The sequence below is a fragment of the Triturus cristatus genome, chromosome 10 (genome assembly GCF_964204655.1).
Source record: "Triturus cristatus chromosome 10, aTriCri1.1, whole genome shotgun sequence".
Classification (NCBI taxonomy): domain Eukaryota; kingdom Metazoa; phylum Chordata; class Amphibia; order Caudata; family Salamandridae; genus Triturus; species Triturus cristatus.
Window position 1 is genome coordinate 506,942,523 of NC_140593.1, and position 18,822 is coordinate 506,961,344.

The following is an 18,822-nucleotide window of genomic DNA, read 5'->3' on the forward strand; positions in this document are numbered from 1 at the left end:
GCTCACAGAGGGGCGACTAAAGCACAGAACAAAATGTATTCATTTATCCTGAGTGTGAAGGCACCCGGAAGGCTTAGGTGCCTGCCCGGAGAGGCTAGGGATCCCAGCGCTTCTACAGACTCTGCCGTGCTCCTCTGCACCTGCAGGGCACAGCTCAGAATCTGCCGCTTCTGCTAAGAATAGGTGAGGGGGCTGAGGTTGGGGCATGCGGGAGTTGCCGGCAGATTTCCAGGTTATTGAAAGAGGCAATGGAGACTGACTTTGTCTGTTTGTCTGCACCTGTCTATTTCTCTACCATCTACCGGGCTCACTGTCATGTATCCATTCATCTCTCTTTGTTAGAGGTGCGCGAGCCAATATATTAAATTAACAGGTAGAGCCAGCGGGAGAAGAGCCAAGCGTATACGAGCCAGTGGGCGAGCCTCGAAAATGATCGGCATGCTAATCATACAGTAAACATGATGTAAATGTGCGATAATGTCTCTTCAGAATTAAAAAAAAAGTGCATTTCTTTAGCGCGTCACCTCAGTACACAAGATTATAGCACTGAATTGAGAGGAAGTTATTAAAAGTGCTTATTTTAAGCATGAGTTAAAACACTGCCGCTCCTCCTGCCCGACAACAATGCCATTTGTGAACTAGGAGGCGTCAGTTGCCATGCATACCCCGAATGTTGCCTAGGGTCTTATTATATTTAGAGTAACATTAAAAGCTAGTTCATTAAACACGAGACGTTTTTGTACAGCACGCATCTTGAACTCGCATATTTCAAGGTGGCAATAATAAAGATGAAAACGGAAGTGCCGGCAGGCAAGAAAACACGAACGGGAGTGGGGGGGAGGGTGAGAAGTCACAGACTGAGGGAGGGGAGCGGTGGGGTGGGGAGACAGGTAAGAAAATAGTGTTAGGAGTAAAGGGGCCAATAGCCGTGGAAGGATACAAATGATGAATGAGGAGGGACTAACAAGCCTCAAACCAATTGGAAGGCAGCATTTAAGACAAAAGCCAATGGGCAGAGAGTGGGTAGAGCTTCCACAAAGCTTCCACACTACAGTATATACTGCATGTCTCGCAAAACAATGGCAGCACATTCGCGTCGCAACGCTAGGCGAGACCTAAAAGAAAATAGTGTCAGGAGTAAAGGGGCCAATAGCCTTGGAAGGATACAAGTGATGAATGAGGACGGACTAACACGCCTCAAACCAATCGGAAGGCAGCATTTAAGACAGAAGCCAATGGGCAGAGAGTGGGCGGAGCTTCCATAAAGCTTCCACACTACAGTATATACTGCATGCCTTGCAAAGCGATGGCAGCGCCTTCGCGCTGCAACGCTAGGCGAGACCTAAAAGTTTCAAGTGTTGCTTACATCCTCAATTCTTCTTTGACTGTTCCCAGTGCAACATGACTAAGACTGATTTGTAGGCTGGTCTCTGTCCAGAGTGGAACAATAAGCAAAAAGTGATGGACTGAAATTCAGGGTTGAGCAATCGCCAGTGCCGGAGATAAATTCAAGCATGGCTCACATCACTTTGTAGTTTATCGCAGTTGTAAGTACTGAAACAGTGTTGAATCCAGGCAAGCTGGTTAGCCGGCTCAGGCACCATGCTGTAAGTGATAGCGCTCAGCTTACAGCTGTGAGCAGTTGTTTCCCATGTATCAATTCATGGGAGAGAAAAGAAAGAACAAAGATTGTCCGATGTCGAACATCTGGTCAACCTATGAGTGACAACTGGTCAATGTGGATTCAAACAGGATGTATATTATTAGGAGAAATGAGGCTCTAGATGTTGTTGTGTGGCAATCTCTGACCAGGAGCAGTTCCTCTTGCCATGGAAACTCAATTCTGATTTAATGGGCACACCTGGACTTCGAGACCGGGTTGATGTGGAAGATTATAGTGATCGGAAGAATCAGATTACAGGTATGCCGTTTACAGATTTCTTCAAGGCTCGTGCCATTGGACCTAGCTGCATTCAACAGCGTCCATTACCTAACAATATTGACCACCCCCCAGAATGTTGGTATTAAGGACAAAGCCTTGGACTGGATAGCCTCCTTCCTGGCAAATTATAAATCACATAATTTTTTTAATCCTATACAACTCTGAACATTACTGCCAGGATACAGCTGTACCTTAAAGGCTCATCCATTGCACTCTACTCTTTAACAGCTTAGCACTCTCCCCGAGTTTATTCAATCCTTTAATCTCACTTGTTTCAATTGCACAGATGACACACTGAGCATCTTCAAGTTCCAGAACTTCAACAAGACCATGTCCTCAAGGATGGCACCTTGCTTGACCACTTTTAAAAATTGGATGACTGTCAATCACATTAAACCGAATAGAAAAAAACTGAAATCTTCAGATGTGAAAACTAGTCACTCTCACAAAATATTCTAGCCTAGATCACATATCTAGGACAGACACCTCCGTCATAAGAAACCATAAAGATCTGAGGAATAACACAAGCCTGACATGAAGTCCCAAACGGTTCTGCAGTAAAATCATCTATTAATATGCCCACAACCCTAAGACAAATCTTTTCTCACCTAGCTTTTCCCATCAGGGTTCTTGCTACAGCCACTGTGGTACTCTAGCACCAGAAATAGGATAACAGGCTTTAGACAGGAGAAATTAAATCCCTCTACAACGAATTGCAAAATCTAATTCTGCATTTTGGCTGTTCCAATATTTTAAACTATAGAATGCCTTCATTTTCTTGCAATGTCTCACAAGACCACATCTAAAGTGTTATAATTAGTTGCCTGGGCGGTCAAAGAAATTGGACTAAGTTTTTTGCAATGTAAATTCCAAACCCAACATCCTAGTCAAAGTCCCCAATCTAACACACTATTACAAGATAAAATGTCATGATTCAAAGCCACCTATTGAATTCCTTCCCAGGTCCATTACAAAATGAAAGACCAACCTCCCGGCCTTCCAGACATCAAAACATGGCACTTCAGGTTTAAAACCTTTGAGGGATTTGGATCACAATTCAGCTGTTGTAATCAAGATATCCCTCCTCTGACAAAGGGGTACACATGCAGCATGCAATGATTCATTGACCAGTTATGGTATAATAAAATAAATATGTGCTAACACTTCTCACATATGCTATTAATCATTCAAGTGCATACCAACTGGGACATCTTCACAACAACTTGATCCAACAGCAATTAGGGGCTCTTCCATCACACCCATCTTTTACCACGTAGGACACACTACAACCATATTCTCCCCAATGAAACACACAGGACCACCTGTAATAGCTCTGGACAGTTAAGAGTGGAGCTTGTGCTCGGTACACCGCTTGATAATGTAACGCGGCTAGAAACAATTTGTGTGCACCAACTTGGATTGAGTATAGGCAAATGTGCACCAGCTTGGATTGAGTATAGGCAAATGGGAAGAGTTCTGTGGATGTTTTTGCAGCAACCTAGCAAATGTGGTACAGCATTGAATTCCAAACAATATCAATGGGTTTATTGTGCTCTAGACGCCAGAGGGTATATATTAAGGGCAGGAGGTATTTGTGTCACACCAGAAACTATGCTAATGGTTTGTTGGGTCGAGGACAAACTGGAAAACAAGAAAAAGAAAACTCTCTGCAAGAAAGGGCTGACAATTACCCTTTAACAGTGCAAAGCGCAGGACCTTGCTGGGCCAAAGACAAAATAAACAATGAAACAACCAACAGTTTGGTTTGTAAGGGGGCTGTATAGTGGACTCCACACCAGACCACAAATTTGTCCCAACTGCCTGGCTTAAATGGATTTTGCAGACGATGCTTGGTCATGAGGATCATATCCATAACCTCATCTGGTAGAGCAAACGCAGTCAACTGTCGCCGCTCAATCTCCAAATATGGAGGTGTAGATTGCGCAGGTTTAGGTGAAAAACCATCCCGTGTTACTGCAACAGAAGATCTACTGAAAAATGTGCCTAACTGGAAGGCAGATGTTCATCTCCAGAAGATCTCTGTATTACACTCTCCTGGCCCAATCGAGAGTCACTAAGATGATTTGGGCCCAGTCATTCCTGATCTTCTCAGAACTAGGGGCAGGAGAGGCAGAAGAGGAAAGGTGTACAGGTGTCTGTTGTTCCTCTCTTGCTGGAATGTGTCTCCTGGAGAGAGCTTTCTTGGGAACTCCAACAAGCAGACGTTTTGACAATGCGCATTCTCAACAGTGGCATAAAGCTCCAGTCAGGCTTCTCCCCATTGTCGGAAGATGCCCTGCACTACCTCAGTATGTAACTGGCATTTGTGATCTGCTAGGTGCCACAGACGGAGCTCCTACACCCAGGCATTTAAAGATCCTCCCAAATGGTGAACCACAGGAAAATGCTCTGAGATTCCTCCAGTTCCAGAAGCACAGACCCTCCTGGTACAGCACCCAGGACCACACCCTTCCCTGCTTGTTGCAATACCACATGGTGGTGGTGGTGTCCTTGGAAACCTGCACCAACCTTCCTTTGATGATGGGCAGTAAAGCCTGCAAAGCGAAGCGAATCACCCACAAATTCATCAAATTGATGTGGAGGCGGGTCTCTGCCAGAGACAAGAGTTTTCTGATCTCCACCTTTCTCCTAGAAGGCCTTTCCCTTAAAAAGGAGCAATTTGTCCGTGACCACCGTATACTTTGGATAGGGTAGGGAGAAAGGTCTGCCGCTGGCCCAATTGTGGTCGAGCAGCCTACACTGCCGATCTTTTGCAGTCTCCTCAGACACCTGGAAAAAAAGTCTAAAAGGTTCCCCTGGTGCTGGGCCCACTCAAACTTCAGATCTACCGCAGAGCTTGCATGTGACATCTGGCATGGTCGGCAAGCAGAATGCAGGAGAACAGCAGGACAGGAAGCTTCAGAGTCATCCTCACTGAGCCCTCGGATAGAGGTTGAAATATCAAGATCATAGTCCGAATGTTTTGGACTCGTCAATCTGTAGGAAAGGACCAAAAGTGCACCGTATCTAGGATGGCACAGATAAAAGGGAACCTCTTTGAATGAGACAGATATAACTTCAGCAGGCTGCTGACTGAGAGCCAAACGATGTGAAGATGTTCTTGCCACCCAGAGGTGGTCCATGACAGACTGCGACAAGCCAACCTTCATAGTTGTCATTGAGGTAAGAGAAGACTGGTACCTCCAAAGATGTGCAGCAACCACTGCCATCACCTTTGTGAACACACAAGGGGCCCTGGTGAGCCTGAAAGGATTCACAGCAAACTGAAAGTCCTTCCTCTGCATAAGGAAGTAGTGGGAATAATATCCAGTCCCCTCTTCCAAGACTGGTACCCTCTCAAGGGGCCCCTCTAGCCAAAAACAGCCTGCATCTCCATGTGCAAAATGGATCGATGGTCCTCTGAAGGCTGCTCCGATGTAGGTGGCAGGTGCAGTGGGTAAAAAAGAATTGTAGGGTGTATCCCTTTGTATAATTTGAAGAGCCCCCTGCCAGATGTAATGTTTTGGTGGCCCTGAAGGAAATGGCTGACGCTGCCTCCTACCTGGTGGAAGTGTGCCACTAAAGGTGCACTAAAGACATTTTGAGGTTGTTGGCAGGGGTTGGGATATACGCTGCCTCCGAGGGCCTGGTTGTTGTCTGTTGGGCCCACGTCCCGCCCGTGAAATGGAGGGGAGGCCTATTGTGCGGGTGGTGGGGCCTGAAGTTGTAGAAACACCAAGCCGCTGGGATATCCCCAAAAAGGGTAAAACTGTTGGGGGCTTGCTGGATTCGTACCAAAAGTCCCAAAGACCATGCAATAGTTTGACTGTCCCAAAAACTTTACAGGGTGAAGACTTTCCTTTTCACCAAACAGGCAGGAACTATCAAGTCGGATCCCGGCCATCCCAACCAGTTTGGGCCAAGGAAGCCCGCAAGTCTTCTGGAACTGCAGGTAAGATCTCACCAACCATGTACCAAAATGCATGGGTGTAACGTTTAAGGAGGCAGCAGGCGATGATAAACCTCAAAGCAAGGCTGACCAAGGAGAACACTCTTTTGCCAAATGTTTTGATAAATTTGGACTCTGTCAGGAGAAGTCGGAAAGGTGTTAGGGTTGACTCTGCTGATGGAAGCCAGCACTATCAAACTCTCAAGAGTTAGATGCTGGGTTAAGAAATCCAGTCACCTGGACCTGTTCTATAGCAAACTGAGACCTTTTGATTGACTGTAGGGCTAGAACATGTTTTATCCCAAGTGCCCAACAGTATGTCAGAGAGGCCCTCGCTGAAGAGATTCGGTCAGTGCCTGGCCAGGCTGAAGGATATCAGTGAGCCCATTTGTTTTACCTCCAAAGTGTAGAGGTGAAGACCAAGGACATCAGCAGCAAAGGTGTACTTTTTCTGTGTTACAGGCCCAGGAGGGAAACCAACCCAGTACTGGGTGAGGTGTCCAACCCATTGGTATCTTGTTGGACCATATATCAATTGCCTCCATCATAAGGTGAGGCAAACTCCACCCCATCCCTCCATTGTTATCTCAATATCGCCAAGGAATGGATCCTCCGGCAGCAACTCAACTGGAGGACGCTGCGAATCTCAGGGCCCCAAAAGCACACCAGAGGTAACCAGATGCAGTGCATCGCTTAATAAAAGGATTTGACCTGCTGTGATGTCACCTACAGACCGGGGAACTCTGGTGCATTAGGATCAAGGCTTGATTTGGCTCCTCTTTGGAAATGGAGAGAGACCTGGAGGCAAGATGATGCCCTTTCACCTTCTCCAAGTGGTGATTGGACTTCTGATGTTTCTTCCTAAACTTACCCAAAGACTTCAAACATGCAAAAGATCTGTCACGGGTACAACTTTGAAGTCGGAGCAGGTCCGCTCTCTCAACTTTGACCTCGAGAGTGGAGTCTGCTGGTGTTCTGCCACACAGAGCTTTGCTTCATGTTCTTGGGTGAGCGTTGATTCATCCGAGTGTAATTGTCAGAGGCCGTGAAGTAGTGCACCAAACCCATGGAACAGATGCACACCTTTTGGAGCTCAATCACAGACATGTGCTTGCAACAGTCCCTACAAGGTTTAAACTTTGTAATCTTAGGCAGTGACACACTCCCTTGCACACTAGAAAAAATTAGAGGAAAGAAACCTCTTTATCGAGAGAATAAAGAGAGCAGGAGAACTCCGGATATGCGCTGTAGGTGCAGAAAGCAAGGAAGTGACACCAACACGCATGGCTGGTGCATATATGTGGCTCCCTTATCACTTCCACAGTGGAACAAAATCGACATGGAGTAGCACAGCACCACTTAACAGCACAAAGGAGCACTGCTTTTTCCAGATCCTGTCTGGTGCCTGGGGGTGATCACAAGGTGATTTATTATTTATTTATTTGAAAAGTTTTATAAAGCGCGTGTGGAGGAAAAGTTTGATTCTTAAGTCAGAAGTATCCATTAGAAACTGGTTTTGTCTTGGTCCTTGTTCCAATAGAAGATTTTGAAGTCAGAAAGTAAAATCTTTGATTGGAACAACCAGCCTGGTGTATCCTGACCTCTGCACGGTCTTACTTGGTTGGCCTGAAATTGCACCTATGTCGTGGTTACTCTCGAACCGTGACTTTTGATTATCGCTCTACATTTTCTTGGCACTTTTTTGGCTGAAAAATTAAAAATTAAATAATGTCCAGGTTTCACTATCAAATTGCAAATATCTGTATGTCTCTTTATTCATTAAATTTTGTTTTTCTCAATTGGTTTGGGAATTGTATTGTATTCTGATTTAAAAAAATCTAGGTACTGCTTGAACAAATGCATTTCGCTGAGGTATTGCAACTGCTAGTGCCAACACTACCAGTGGTTGAGCAGAGATTCTCTAAGGAATTAGTTTTAACCTAACCAGAGTGGATTTATTAAGATGGTAGAAGTATCAGTCTTCCCAAATTAGCAACCCTATTCCTGACATACATTTTTCTAAGGAACTAGAAATTGGCAATGATATACCCTTCAAACCTCTTCAAAAAAGTTAATCTCAACTCTGATGGGCCCACATGATGGGGATGTCCAGTCATGCTACTGCCAGCCTTTACTAATATCCGGGAAAAGGTTGTGCAGGCAAAGCTAACACACTTTCTGGAAGAGGTCAACATTTTGGACCCACAGAAGCTAGGCTTCTGCCCTGTCCATGGGACTAAATCCTCCCACACCCTGGCAAAAAAGGCCAATTCAGAATGATGGAGATATCCCAGTCCATATATTGTTAGATCTCCATCGCTTTTGATACAGCTAATTATACTATAGTCATCAAGTACACGGTCAAATATGGATTTCAGAGCACATTTGTTGCGTGATTTAAGTAATTTCTGTCAGATCAGGGACAGTTTCCAACACCGCCATCAAGGTAGCTATCCACTGTGAAGTCCTGCAGCCTCATTCAATATTTCCCTTACATTTCAACATCTTTGCCCACCCTCTCTCCCAGCTCATCAGATCCTTCAAGCTTAAGGCCATATTCTTTTCAGATCATACTGAGGATATATTAGATTAGACAAACCCTAAATCCGTGTCTGGACGGAAATACGTGCAGAAGGCCGTACAACAATGGCTGAACAACAATTTTCTGAAACTCAATGCCATCAAGACCAAGCTCCTGCTTTTGACCATCAATTCTGACTCCTCTCTATCAGCCCATGTCAATTCCATTATTTTCTAATACTTTCTGACCCTGTGTACCCTAAGGAAGTTGCTCCCTTTCTTACCAAATTACTAGCACTAGATTTAATCTTGACTGTACTACCTTAATAGTCTGATTGTGTGTCTCCTTGAGTACCTAATCAAGTTGCAGCTTTTTCAGAACCCAGCTGTTTGGACTGTATGTAAGCTTTCAAAATTCATCCACATCTCAGAGGCATATCACTTTCTACATAGGTTACATTTTGATCAATGCATGCAGTTTAAGGCTCTCCTCACTGCAAACAGAATCAGTTATGGTCTATAAAGAGCCAATTTAAAAAACGTCCTAGTAGATTAGAGTCCCAAGCACCCCATGCAGTCTACACACCTTCTGTTACAAGTGTCTCGCGCACAGAAATTGCACTTTAGTGGCCGCTCCTTCTACGATCCGACACACAAACTTTGGAACTCCCTTCTGTTGCAAATCAGGGAACTGGATAATAATTTGACTTTTAGGCGAGCTTTGAAAATCTTTTACATTTGTTAACTCTAGGTTAATTTAGCTTTCTTCCCTTATCCTTGGCTGTAAATTTAGTGCCAGGAAACCTCATGGTGTCGGTGCGCTTTAAAAATAAATTCTATCAGCTTACATAGTCTGCCAAAGCGTTAGAAACGTGTAGTAGCCTATGAAAGGCAATCAACAACACATCAGCATCAATTTTAAAAATAAAATCAATTCAAACTGTGGACGATGCTGCCTCTTACCATCCAATGTAGACTGTAATGGTCCTATTCTTCCCATCCGTCTAACTCGCCACACATGTCTTGCCGAAGGCACATAGAGTTGGGTAACCTAGTTTTGAAAAGTATTTGTTAGTCTGATGGTAAGCCAAAAGTTACATGCATTTAAAAAAAAAAAAAAAAAAAGTGATTCAATTAAATCAGTTATAAACCTTATGTGTAATGGATTTTTGGGGATTTTTTTTAAATTGAATTTTTTCACAAAAATTACCAGGAATTTGAATCATAAAGATGAAAGATTTCCCATCAGGTCTAGGAAAATGTATTACTCATCAATTTGAAACCAAGGCTGCCACCATCATTACTTTCAGTCAAAATGATACAAGTTCATACTCAAAAAGGATGGATTGTAATCTCTGTTCCATTTTAGGAGCCACAGTATATTAAACTCTACATTCACAATACTATTTCCCATTGATCAAAATTCGAGAAACGAAAGTTAATTTGAAGAAAGCAGTTCCAGCGTTAACAGCCAGGTAGGAGTATTAACTTTGCAGTAACCGCTTTGAAAGACCGCTTCAGAAAAGTGACACTGCACACATTACTAATTGCAAGGGGGTACATTGCTTTTCTTGGTATACATTTCTTTTACAACAACCATGTCCGTGTCATTAAGAAACTACTAAAGCTCAAGTTTACTCGATACACCCTCGATCACCCTCATTGACCACCCGAGGGTGGAGTAGGTACTGTGTGATCCCCCGGCCGTGGTTGGACGCCCTTTTTTGATGGTTTCCGCCTTGCTTTTTGGTGTTCTTTTATTTTTCCTTTTTTGTTTGTATTTCTAAAAGTTCTGTATCCTGACAACCTCTGAGGTGCACTCGGTAATTTGTTAATTCGGCTGAGCCCCAGGGGGCCTATTTCTTCCTTGACGATGTCGAACATGTATATATTAGCGGCCGGCCCCGGTGGTTGTAGGCCCATGTCTGTATGGAGTTTTTATGTGCAGTAAAATGTAAAAAAAAAAAAAAGAAAAAGTTTACTCGATACAAAGAGGAAAAGTAGTACCCCAAAAGAAAAACTGTACTGAAGCTGATGTTGCTGATATACAATATCTATTTATAGAAGACCCTGACAGAATAGCACAACAGAAATGAACAACAGGTCCGACATACAATCGATAACCAAAATAAGAATCAAATTTAATGTTACAGACTCAGTACAAATATATAATGTTAAAGAATTTAGTTATATAAGGGATGATAAAGCTTTATACATCCAGGCAGAGCAAACCTACGCCAAGCAAAGAAAATGCAAGGTGCAGCATCATATGGCAACTCACAATCGTGTTTGGTGATGTCTGAAAGGCTCAGGTATAGTTTAGCATTACCAGCTGTAGTTTCAGATGACCACATACAGTGCTATATGATCCAACACAGTCTCACAAGCCCACTTCTAGCCATGCATGCTCAGGTTTAGTCATCACAGGCCTCAAACAATTAAGCGCATGTCTAGTAATGCAAACAATTGCAGCCCATGTTCTGATGCAGAGACACAGAAAAGCAGGTATATCTTTGTATGCCTAGCTACAGCCATGGCATGTTCAGGTACAAACATAATTTGTTTGCGTTTATCTTTGAATTCCAGAATATAGAGTCAGCTCAGACACAGATTACCATTGCCTGGTAATCCTTAAATGTCTCTCATCTTAACTGATTCAGTGCCATGTTATCATATGGTACACAAGAAATCTTACACATGTGCTGGACGGGGGAGGAATAGAGGTTGTGGTTTTCATTCAAAGAATTCTCTCCATGCATGCTCCTCACTGAAGGTTACCCCACTTTGTCGTCCCAAAACGAGAAAGGAAAAATAGTTGTAGCTGTTCTCCCAGCACCGTTACTTTTCTGATTGTAGGAGGCACTTGTCAAGTCTTGTAATGTTCTTACTAGTTCTGTCGTGTTGGAGAGGTTCTCGACTTCAGTTCCTGAGGGTTCTGGTCTGTCCAAGGTAAGGGCAACCCTTTCTGGTAGCCACGGTGCTGATGACAATGAAATGCTAGAGCAGACTGTGCCTTCCAAAAGGAGTCCCAAGAGGAAAAATTCCCTTAGGGAAAAATCTCTGCTGAGGGCGGAGACTCCAGGAATGGAAAGGAAGGAAAGAACGCACAAATAAGAGCAAAAACAAGCAAGGAGTGGAGAATAGAAGGCAAGAATTCCAATTAAGAGTAGAAGGCTTCAAGGAATCCAAACTGGAACAGTAAGCGCCAATCAGAAACAAAAGTATGCCAACAGGAAGCAAAAATACACCAAACAAGAGGAAAGGTTACCAACAAGAGAGAGGTCACACCAGTAGGAGCAAGGAGTGATGCAACGCAAGGAAATGAAGGATTCAGCCCCTTAAATACCCATAGGCAGGAAGTGATGTAACAGGAAATAAGCAGTTGCCATCTTGGACAGGGCAAAGGAAACGCAAGGAATAGGAAAGGTCATCATCTGGGAAAGGGTAAAACAAAGAACCTTCTTAAGGCCCTCTGGGAAAAAGGACTGAAGACTCATGGGAAGAAGTAGTGACAAGATGTCACCAGGAGGATATACTGGAAGTCGCAGTAAAATGTGCAAAACAAAAGGTGAGTGAAAATATGCCCCATAGAAGTACTGGAAGCCGCAGCTCCAAAACTGGAGCTGCGGTGTTCCTACTATGTACTGCTGTGTGCCTGACTAGACATAAGCGTCGCAGAGTGTAACCGTGATACTGAAACAGCGGGCTGTCATGCAGCACCGCGATGACCCGAGAAGAAGGAGGCGCAGCTGGGGGCTCCGCAGGTTGCACCGCAGCCCAAGGTGATGAAGCGGGTAGAGTCGCAGCCTGAACCATGGCCCGAGGCACAACAGCACTTGAGAGTAACGACCCCGCAAGGTTATCACGTTCTTCCCAGACAGAACCCCTCTCTGATCAGTACCACCTCCAAAATGTGAGTTAGAGGTAAGATAGAGCTGTCAGGGAGGAGGGCTTTACCTTGATACTTCCCACAATATAGCAGAAATCTCCGCTCTCAACCTAGAGAAGAAGGAACAGAGTGGCAGAAGAGCAACAGCAGCTCCACCTTAAGGCATCTTGCTGCTGCTGCCTGACACGCCATTCCTGGTGAGATACAGCAGCAGTAAGAATTCCTACCTTCTGCACCACCCTGTTCAGGAGGGGTGTCACTGGGAGGGACATGAATTGGAGGTAGCCCCTACTCTATGGCCAGCAGTACCAGTCTTGTATCAATGTCTGTTTTTCACTGTTCCAACCAGAAAAACAGAGAGTGGGATCCCAAGAGTCAAGATGGAGACAGAAGAGGGCAACACTGTCAAATATCCATTCACAGGAGATTGACTGATCCAACAATAAAACTTACTCAATGTTTGCAAGGTATCATTCCATCGAGGTATCTTAAAAACTCCTCAATATGATATGACCAGAAATCTGAATTTTCCAGTCAAACCTAAAAGAGCACCACCTGAAAACCAAATAAAAAAGTGATCCCCACACTTGGAAAACCTTGGAAAATCTAACTTCAATGACAACTCCTTGGAGTGGGATAGCTACCCAATGGCAGAGGGGAAATTTAGAGTCCTTTTGAGGTATTCCTCCCCCCCAACCCCCCCAAAACGTTATTATTAAAAATTAAAGCTGGACCACACACCAAAAGGAAAACAGCAGAAGGAGGGATATGTGGAACTTAATTAAACATCTGATGACTGATAATGGTCATGCCATATCCAGGGCCACTGGAATTATGCAGCAGGAGTGGGCCAAAGAATGCAGCTGGGTTGAGAAAATTATACAGCACAAAAAGGCAAATTAAGCAGCTCAATGAGGCAAATTTTGTGATAGTACTACTTCATTCTTTTGTCATTATTAAACTTGTTAACACTGTCTGGGCACTGTTTGCATCTCTTAGTACCAGTTTAACACCCAAATTCAGCAATAAGCAACAGAAAGGTAGGCTAGTGAGGAGTCCATGACGCGGTAAAGAGGGTTTCCGTCAACGTACGTTTTAAATAAATACAATATATTTACGTTCACATGGCCTACCTCTCACCAAGAAGACTCCATGCTATCTACTCCGACAGGGCACCAACATGTGCTTGATGTGGCAGTGTAAATGCTGATTTTTTGCATGTCTTATGGCTCTGCTCTGGTATTGCAAACTACGGGGCGGAGGTATCGAAATGCCAGACAGCACAGAATGATGCAACCCATTTAGCGGGTGAAATCATCCATATATTTTTGTTCTCTGACCAAGACATTTTGTTATCTAGAATGAGGGCAGGCACGCAGAACATTTTGGATGATTTTAGCGTTTACTGCCAATGTAAGCCTTTATTTGTGAACATGCAAAGACCTAGATAACCATGATAAACTCAAGGGGAGTACTTAATCCTCAAGTATCACTCAATGATGTCCCACTGGACAAAATATTCTTATAAAAGTATTTGTTGAATATACCGTTTTATAACAATCCTTAAAAGTCTAAAATGGTACATATGCATTGCGAAGTGGGAACGGTTATTGACATTTAGTAGATATTGGAGAGAAGAGGTGGTTGAGCGATAAGCCACACTCCAGTATATGGTTGGGTGCCGGGAGTGACTGCTAACTTTGTAGAGGGTGATGTTGTCGATCAAGACTTCTAGCTGCAGATTCTTCAACTTTTGAATAGATAGAAAGCAGTACCTATTTGGAGGTGGGTCTGTGGCTGGACTCAAAACAGAAAGTCCTGCCGGACCAAGCAGGCAAAATGCCCCTCTCTGCGGACCTAACTGTCCAGACAATAGTGCTTTGTGAACATACATGATTTTTGCATACGGGCATGTGATAATGTGTGTCTTGCAGATCTAGGGAGTCCACCCAACTTGGTGTTGTAGAAGTGGGGAGATCTGAATCCTGAATTTTTGTCTTCTGACTTATCTGTTGGCAAATTTTAGATCTAGCTTTGCATGATATTCCAGACCTGATCTCTGTTTCTGGACCAAAAATTAGCTGAGCAGATGTCCTTGTTCTTTTGATGCTTCGGAATAATCTCCACTGCATTATTTTTAAGAAAGATTGCACTTTTTGAACTAGCTGACCCAGGCACATGTAGTATGTTGGGGGTAAAGGCGTGAAACCGGACTTTGTATCCATTCTTGACAATAGGAAGCTCCCAATTGTCCTTGGTATGCTCTGCCATAAGGAAACACAGTCGGAACTATTCCCCACGCCCACCTCCAAGCAAGTGTTTCAGCAGAAGTTACAGAATGAGGAGCCATTGTTTTGAATGGGGAACCTTTTTTTTAACCAGAAGCTCAATTGTCTTTGGCATGCACTGCCATAAGGAGACATGGTCGGAACTATTATCCGCGCCCACCCAAAGCAGGGTGCCTCAGCAGAGGTTGAGGAATGAGGAGTCATTGTTTTGGATGGGGAACCTATCCTTTGACTAGAAGTCTGTACAGTCAATTGAGTATTTAGTGCTTTTGAAAAAAAGGTCTATGTCTTTGATATTGTCTGTGTTATATTTGACTCTGCTTTTCTGCAAAAGGAATGTGGGAACCTTACTGAACTCAACCTTTAAACTACATTTTTGGAGCACCCTTCAGTTTTCAAGACCCACATACTTGAGCGTCAGACTTTTTTTTCTTGCTTTATATTTTTCATCAGTATATGTACCAAACGGAGGAGTCACAGAAGGGTCAATTCATGATTTTTCAGCTGAGTGTTTGGAGATAGATGTAAAAAGTAGATATAAAGAACGTCTAATGGAAAAACCATGGCAGTACCTCGGAGCTCCAAGGTCTGCATAGTATTTTTCAGCACTAACCAATTGGCCAATTTGATTATTTTTTCCTTAAGTAACATTTTAGATAATTTCTGTATCCATCAATGAGAACACAAAAACTAGCATCTCCCATGGAGGTGGCAGTTAGGTACACTTTCTGGTCCATAAACTTGATCTTTTGCCTGAGCAGACAAGGTGGAACCCAACACTCTCAAGGAAATAAAGCATTCATCAGCTGCAGCTATTATTGTGATGTCTGGTGGTGGGATGTAAAGGAAAATTAAACTGCTGAGATACACAGCTTATATTAATTTTTAAAATGTCTTTGAACTGGTTTCATGTCAAAGGGGTTACGGAAGGCGTGCATAGCTAACTTTAGAAAACCAGGACCTAGAGTCATCACTGGTCTGGTGGGAGATGTTAAGATTAAAGTCTTAAAAATTGCAGCAATTTTGTACTCTGGAGGAAAAGCCTTAACAGAGGACTTCTTTGCTTCTCTGCTGGGCTCTTCATAGAAGCTAACCACATATCAAATTGGAGAGCTCATAGATAATGGAGTGTTTAATGTTCTTGCAGAACAAGTACCAACGGAGGAGTAATCATCTGTGTTAACAATAGCTGGAGGCAAAACTACTGTAGGAGGAAGTACGAAGTCATCTGTCTACTTTGGTCTTACTAGAAGATGATAAGCCTCTGGAATCATTTGTTTTCTTAAGCAATGTCATCTGATGTGTTTTGCTCTGCTTTTTCTTCTGGGGATCTTCCAGATATTTACTGACCTGTCCCAAATGCCTTTGCTAGACTAGTCATCTCTCTTGGTAGTGGGGAGGGGAGGAGGAATAGGTGAGGCGAGAGGAGGAACAGGTATTGTCAGGGAAAGACCAGGACCCTCAGTTGAAAGTTGTGGCAATTAAGGAGTGATTCTGAAAAAGAAGGAATAGAGTATCATGCTCCTGTGTTACAAACATGACACTGCAGTATAAATCCTTACTGCAAAGCACGTGAAAGGTGAAACCTTAGGGGGCAACATTGAGAGATCTAGTCCAAGAAGAATACTTTTAGGTTATCTGAGTAGCATCCAACAACCTCAATTCTGAATACTTTGACATCAAATATCTTTGCATTGAATGCCTTGAAGCTGACCAGGAACAGAAATGACAGTGATGCGAGCAAAGACCTGAGGCCACTCAAAAGAGGGATGGCCGGATGTGCTTCCCCGCCACAAAGGAGCTCATGGACCTAGAATGTACTGATCCAACCTCCTACTGCTTTGCTCTGACTAGAATTCCCTCTCCAACCGTCACCCTCCATTCTATCATTTCCAGAAAAATCCACAAGGAAAATAACACACACAACTATGCTCCCTTCATTAGATGGGCACTTATCAAAGCATTGCGACTGAGGAAACAGGCTTTTATAGCGGCAACACATCGATAAAAAAAGGAGAAAAAGCACCTACTGCAAAAGAAATGCAATCCCCACTTAATAAATGTAGAAAGACATTGAGTGTTACAAAAATTCCCAGTAAAATGATCTATGATAAAGTCTGCTATGTTCTAGGATTCTTCTCAATGAGCAGGAAAAATAAATAAACTGACAGAGCTTGCAGGCTATGATAGGAGTGTGCAACTTCAAGAATTTATAAAAGTGCAGTATCAGTTTTTGAACTCTGCATACTCCACATATGTAAGAGATTCTATTCTGACATTTATTTTTCCATTTAAAGAAATTTCTAAACGAACTGTGGTGTGTTTATTCAAATATACAACCTGACTGATTTGGCATTGTGGCTGCATTTAAACAAACTGTTGCCTCTTACAGGCATGCTGCCTTTATTTTATTGTATTTTTCGCTTTCCGCTTTCGACATCAAAAGTGACGCGCCCGGTGCCTATATAGGCATCAGCCCAAGGTGCTGACGTCAGTTTCTTTTCTCGACTTTCCACACAAGGTGTGTGAAGCTACAAAGAACACTGACAACTGGTATGTGAAACTAGGGCCCTGAAAAGGGAACAGCCCTGTATCTAAAAATCCATTTGGAGAGCAGGGAGGATGGGTAGGTTGTTAGAGAATCTTGGGCTAGATAGTGTCTCTACCAGATAAGGTGTTACCGAAGGTAAGTAACTTGTTCATCTGATAGACTTCTATTTGCAGATTTCTCACCTTAGACTAGATACTCAAGGAATACCTACTCGGAGGAGGGTCTGCGAACCCGATTTAGCCTAGAAGGTACTGCAAAGTGCCCATCCCACGTCCAGGAAATAATAGTTGGCGAACGTGAGCAACAAAGCCTACGTTGCAATCGGGCAGATATCCGGGACTGGAAATCCGTGAGCTAAAGCAGTGGTCGCTGCCTTTGCTCTAGTGGAATGAGCACACAAGCCCTCCGGGGGTTGTTTCTTTGCCAATGCACAGCAGATCTTAATGCAGAGCACAATCCATAGGGAGAGGGTTTGTTTAGGCATGGCCTTTCCTTTCTTAGCTCCAATATACCCCACGAACAGTTGATTGTCCACTAGGGGTGGGCGGAATTGGCGTAGTCGCGCTACGCAAAGCTCCGCGAAACAGTAAAAAATCTCCACGAGCATGCAGTGAGTTCCACGAACACGCGAAATTGCTGCTTCCGACCGTTCGCGATGCTTTTTTCCTGTTCGCGAACGCTGTTTGGGTGCTCGGGGGGGAAATATCTTGCGAACACGCATTTTGAAAGCGTGAACAAGAAAAAAATTCCACAAAGTCGCGGATCGTGGAATTTTTAACAATTACGCATTCTCCGCAGAACGTGAAATTACCCAAATTCCGCGAGCGGAACAGAATTTACCGCCCAGGCCTATTGTCCACCTGAAACGGTTGTGTGCGGTCAAGGGAGAACAAAAACGCTCTTTTTTTGGTCGAGCTAGTCTTCCTCTTCCTTAAGAGGGATAAGGCAGAGCATAAAAGATAAGCAAGGTGAAAGACTGCCCTCCAGGGAACGGGGTGACTACCTTTGGCAAGTAGGATGCTTGAGATGAAAGGACCAGTCTTTCTGGGGGAAAAAGAGATGCAAAGAAGCTGAGATGGCAGTCCCTGCAGTTCACTTAAACTCCAGGCAGATGTGATTGCAAGCAGGAAGGCCGTCTTGATGGTTAGGGGCCTGAGAGGACATTTATGAAGCGGCTCAAAAGAGCACACAGAAGAAAAATAAGAACCAAATTGAGGTTCCATTGAGGAAAAACGAAGGGAACTTGAGGGAACATGTGCTGGAGCCCTTTAAGGAACCTATTTACAATAGGGGACTTGAAAAGGGAGAGCTGATCTGCCAGCAGCAGAAAAATAGAGAGTGCAGATAAATACCCCTTCAATGTACCCAATGCAGAGCCATGTGGGTCAGAGTAAGGATAAACAACATAACGTGTATTTGTAAAGCGCACGTACACCCGGAGGCATCTTGGCGCTGAATAACAGATGTTTATTCAAAAGAACTTGAGAAAGGAGGGCAGATAAAGGGTCAACCCATTTGGCTGTTACCATGCCACAAATCTGCTCCAACGTCAGGCGTATACCGTTTTGGTGGAGGGAAACTGAGCTGCCCAGATAACTTTACAGACTTTGGGAAGAAGGTCAAAAGCTGTCAACAGTCTCCGCTGAATCTCCACGCATGAAGGCGTAGCGTTGACAGGTTCGG

At 43.8% G+C, this 18,822-nt stretch overlaps 1 protein-coding gene across 2 annotated transcripts in view; it reads right to left on the reverse strand.

The window, feature by feature from the left end:
- UBE3C (ubiquitin protein ligase E3C) overlaps nucleotides 1-18,822 on the reverse strand; it is a 992,333-nt gene that overhangs the window by 399,057 nt on the left and 574,454 nt on the right. For both annotated transcript variants that reach the window (XM_085631966.1, XM_085631967.1), the window contains exon 16: nucleotides 9,375-9,462. In XM_085631966.1, the coding sequence (XP_085488092.1) occupies nucleotides 9,375-9,462 (88 nt within the window). The remainder of the gene's footprint in view (nucleotides 1-9,374; nucleotides 9,463-18,822) is intronic.